This window comes from Elephantulus edwardii, unplaced genomic scaffold (genome assembly GCF_000299155.1).
Source record: "Elephantulus edwardii isolate Elephantulus edwardi_28Jun2011 unplaced genomic scaffold, EleEdw1.0 scaffold00096, whole genome shotgun sequence".
Taxonomy (NCBI): Eukaryota; Metazoa; Chordata; class Mammalia; order Macroscelidea; family Macroscelididae; genus Elephantulus; species Elephantulus edwardii.
The window spans coordinates 586,064-590,197 of record NW_006399846.1 but is presented as its reverse complement, the minus strand read 5'-3'; the positions used below and the strand labels follow the sequence as shown (position 1 = coordinate 590,197).

The 4,134-nt window shown below is 40.6% G+C and overlaps 1 protein-coding gene across 1 annotated transcript in view; it reads right to left on the bottom strand.

Moving 5' to 3' along the window:
- LOC102863260 overlaps positions 1 to 4,134 on the bottom strand; it is a 475,179-nt gene that overhangs the window by 19,416 nt on the left and 451,629 nt on the right. Inside the window, exons 34-35 of the mRNA XM_006891348.1 lie at positions 2,289 to 2,634; positions 1,879 to 2,196 (exon numbers count right to left, since the gene is read on the bottom strand). Of these exons, the coding sequence (XP_006891410.1) occupies positions 1,879 to 2,196; positions 2,289 to 2,634 (664 nt within the window). The remainder of the gene's footprint in view (positions 1 to 1,878; positions 2,197 to 2,288; positions 2,635 to 4,134) is intronic.

Genomic DNA, 4,134 nt, shown 5'->3' with positions numbered 1-4,134 from the left:
AAATAATTGAGAAGGCCAGGGCCTTGATTAAGTACACCTTTGTATCTAGAGTGACATCGTTGTTTTTCAGCACTCTGGTGAGGTCTCTGACAGCAGATTTCCCCAATGCAATTAGTCTTTTGATTTCCTGATTGCTGGTGTTAAGAGTGTTGATTGTGGATCTGAGCAAACTATAATTGCTCACAACCTCAATCTCTTCTCCATTGGTAAAAATCTTTGTCTTCTTGATGTTGAACTTCAATATATATCGAAGATTATAGTCCTCTACCTTTTGCAGCAAGTGCTTCAGGTCTTCAGCTTCAGCAAGCAACATTGTTTCATCTGTGTACCATAGGTTGTTTATGAACCTTCCTCCAATCTTGATGCCACACTCCTCTTCATAAAACCCTGCTTCCCAAATGATATGTTCTTCATACAGATTGAAAGATATGGGGACAGAATGCAGTTCTGACACACTCCTTTGCTGATTTTTGAATCATGCATGGTTTCCTTGCTCTCTTCTGAGGACTGCTTCTTGGTCCAAAGTGTAGGTTTTGTATGATCAAGTGTTCTGAGATTCCCATTTTCTCAAGGTTAGCCACAATTTATTGTGATCCACACAGCTGAGTGCCTTTGCATAGTCAATGTAATACAGATAGATATTCTTCTGGTACTCTTTGCTTTCTGCCAAGATCCATCTGACATTGGCAATAATGTCTCTAGTGCCATGACCTCTTCTAAACCCAGCTTGTATTTCTGGTAGTTCTCAGTCAATGTACTATTAAAGTCTTTTCTGGATAATCTTTAACAGAATTTTTCTAGTGTATGATATTACTGATATTGTTTGATAATTTCCCCACTCTGTTGGGTCACCTTTTTTTTGGAGTGTGAATAAATAGGAATCTCTTCCAGTCAGTTGGCCATATATACTTGCACCAAGCTATTGCTCAGTAGTGACTACATCTATTTTCAACACAAATTCTTGTTCAACTTCCATTTAGATATCTCCCCCACTCCCTTCTTTTTCTCAGCAAGACTTTTACTTCTGCAGAAGGTTGCTTGGGCAGGTTTAACTCTCCATTTGGATATCTTGAAAAGAGTATCTTTCTACAAACTGTTCCTGAGGTATGAAAGTGCCAGACCTGTTTATTGGAGTTTTTCTGCTTGTGACTCTGTTACAGTCCAAGGCCAAGGATATAGGACAGGAGAGCAGGCAGGAAAACCTCACTGGAGCACTTCCCCATTGTGTTTAGACCTCATTTTCAAGGTGTGTACATTTTTAGATATAAAGGAATAAAGAGCATATTTATTAAAAAATCTTATTATCACAATAATTTGTAGCAGGATGATTTAGTAGTCAAAGACTGGAAACCAATCAATACCACCAGTTGAATAAGATCAGTGTGCTGTCATCTGATTATTATTCTAAATAGTTTCCACAATAATATGAAATAGTGATGTGAAGAATTACTTGGATGAATCAGAAACAAAATATTGACTGAACGAAGTAAGACTAGATAAAATAACCTGCATGATTTTATGTAAAGTCAAAACACTGGTAAAGAGATTCTCTTGTAGCAGAAGGTAAGAAAGTGATTTTGTTTGGAGAGGAGGGAGAACATTTTGACTGTTGTGGTATGCAGGTGACTTCTAGAGGGTTGTTAATAACCTTTTTGTTATCTTGGGTTACTTTAATGTGTCTGTCTTATAGATGATTGAATTGTACACTGAGTTGAAAAATAAGTGAAGAATGAGAACCAGCCATATTTCAGTGCCTAATGGCTGGTTCCCTGGTAACCAGTACCATGGCTCTCTTTTTATGTCATATTTCCCTCTCTCTGCTCTTGGGGACATTCCATTTAGGAACCAAATACCAGTGAGTCCTTACTTTTCTCTTACCTGAACAGACTACAGAGGCTGTGTTTCCAGGGGTACATGCAGAAGCACCCAGGAGAGTCACAGGACAATTCCATACAAAGGACTCAACTCCTGAGCAGTGAAATCGGTATTTCCAGACCTGATCTCTTCTTCCCTCAAAATATGCTCCTGTTGTGATAGAGAGGGCAACTCCACAGTTGAGCTGACGACAGACTACATTGGCATTAGCCATGCTCCAGTGAGAGGCACAGAGTGGTTTCCATACTCCAGAAATCCTCATCTCCACTTGTCCCTCACATTGAGAGCTGTCGTTGTTCATGAGCCGAACTTCTGTGAATTCTGGTAGAAGAAGACAGATTTTAGCACAACATTGTTGGTTCCTCCTTCAACAGCATATGTGAGCAGATTTAAAGATCTACTCTGAGTCTCACCTAAACAGACAATGTGGACAGCCCCACCATGGGATAAAGAACCTTCAGGATAGGCCACTTTGGGGCAAAAGTAGAGATAAGATTCTTGTCCCTCACACTGGAAGTGTTCAGTCCAGACCTTTTCATTAGCTTTTCTGAAAGACATGTTCCCCAGGATAGATGCAGCTTTTCCACATCCCAGCTCTGCACAGATGACATGGGCAGTAGGGAAAGTGAAGTTCACATCAGACACTGGAGTCCAGTCTCCTCCTGAATTCACTTCCACTTGCCCTGAGCAGGGTCCAACTCCTCCAGACAGACGCACAAATCCTAAGGGAAAACCAAAATCCAGTGAATATTTATGATCCTGGATTGGTATTTGAAAAAGACATATTACAGGTCATGATGTGAATGCTTCTCCTTCTTGCCAGGAGTGAGTTATAAGAGTGTTTTAGACAATTGGTACCAAAATTGTCTATCTATGAGTAAATTTCTGAAGAGAGACAGGAAGGATTTGAAGAGTTTTAGAATTTTATCAGAATGATTGAATCTTTGCAAGATACATTTTTTGGAAGAAAGAAATTGCTCATGCTGGGGTCTGGGGCCTAAAAGGCCTAAAGAAACTTGATAGTAGGTGAAGGTGCAGACTTGTGAAAAGTTGAGCTAATTCAGAGCTACAAAAGAGACTTTTGTTTTTTTTTTTAAAGTTTTTAGTGAGGCAGATTACTACATCTCCTTCTTACATAGTTTGTAGGTTTAAATCACTGACTGTTTGGTTAAATGGTAAATATTTGTATCCATAGTGCATCCAAGGCTCTTTATCTGGTAGAATAAAGCACTGTCAGAGAGAGAGAGAGAATTTGTAAAGAGAGAAAGAAAAAGACATTTGTTAAGAAAAGGTAGAGAAATATTATCCACACAAGATTAGAAGGCTATCCTAGATGTTTGGGTCAAGAATTCTCATCCTGTTTCTTTGTCTCTTCCCATCATTAAGGGAATAAATAGGGGAAAAATGAGGGCTGAAGAAATCCATGTGTGCCAAAATGCATACAGATAGGTGACAAAAGAGAATAGAGACATTGTAACTAATCCACTTTTATGGTCTCACACTTGTTGTTTGGATTGTTCTTTACGGTAAAAAAGTCAAGAATTTTTAGGTGTTCTAACCAGCAAAGATGCTGTCCACGGAAGAGTCTGGATGTGGAGGGTCTCAGAGACACAGGAATGTTGATGGGGCAGGGTGGATGGCTCTAGTAATCTGTCCTGCAACCATGTTGTTGTTGTTATGTGCCGTCGAGTTGCTTGCGACTCATAGCGACCCTATGTACAACAGCTCTATACCCTGCTCTATCCTGTGCCAATCACACTTTCTCTGACACTCCCATCCCAATTACCCCAGTCACTGAATCAATCCACCTCAAAGAGGGCCTTCCCCTTCTGTGCTGTCCCTCCACCCTCTCCAGCATAATGTCCTGCTCCAAGGACTGGTCTCTTCTTACAATATGTCCAAAGTATGTTAGATGGAGCTTCAGAATCCTTGCCTCCAAAGAGCCAGCCAGTTTTACCCTTTCCGGGCTGAAACTGTTGGTTTTCCTAGCAGTCAATGGTACTCTCAATACTCTTCTCCAGCACCACAGCTCAAAGGCATCAGTTCTCCTTCTGTCCTCCTTGTCACTATCCAAACTTCTGATGTATAACAAGTGATTGCAAAGACCATGGCCTGTATCAGACACACCTTAGTCTCCAGAGAGACACCATTGCTCTTCAGTAATTTGGAGAGGTCCCTAACAGCAGACTTTCCCATGGCAATGCACCTTTTAATTTCCTGGCTACTGGTGCCAAGAGTGTAGACTGTGAAGCCAAGCAA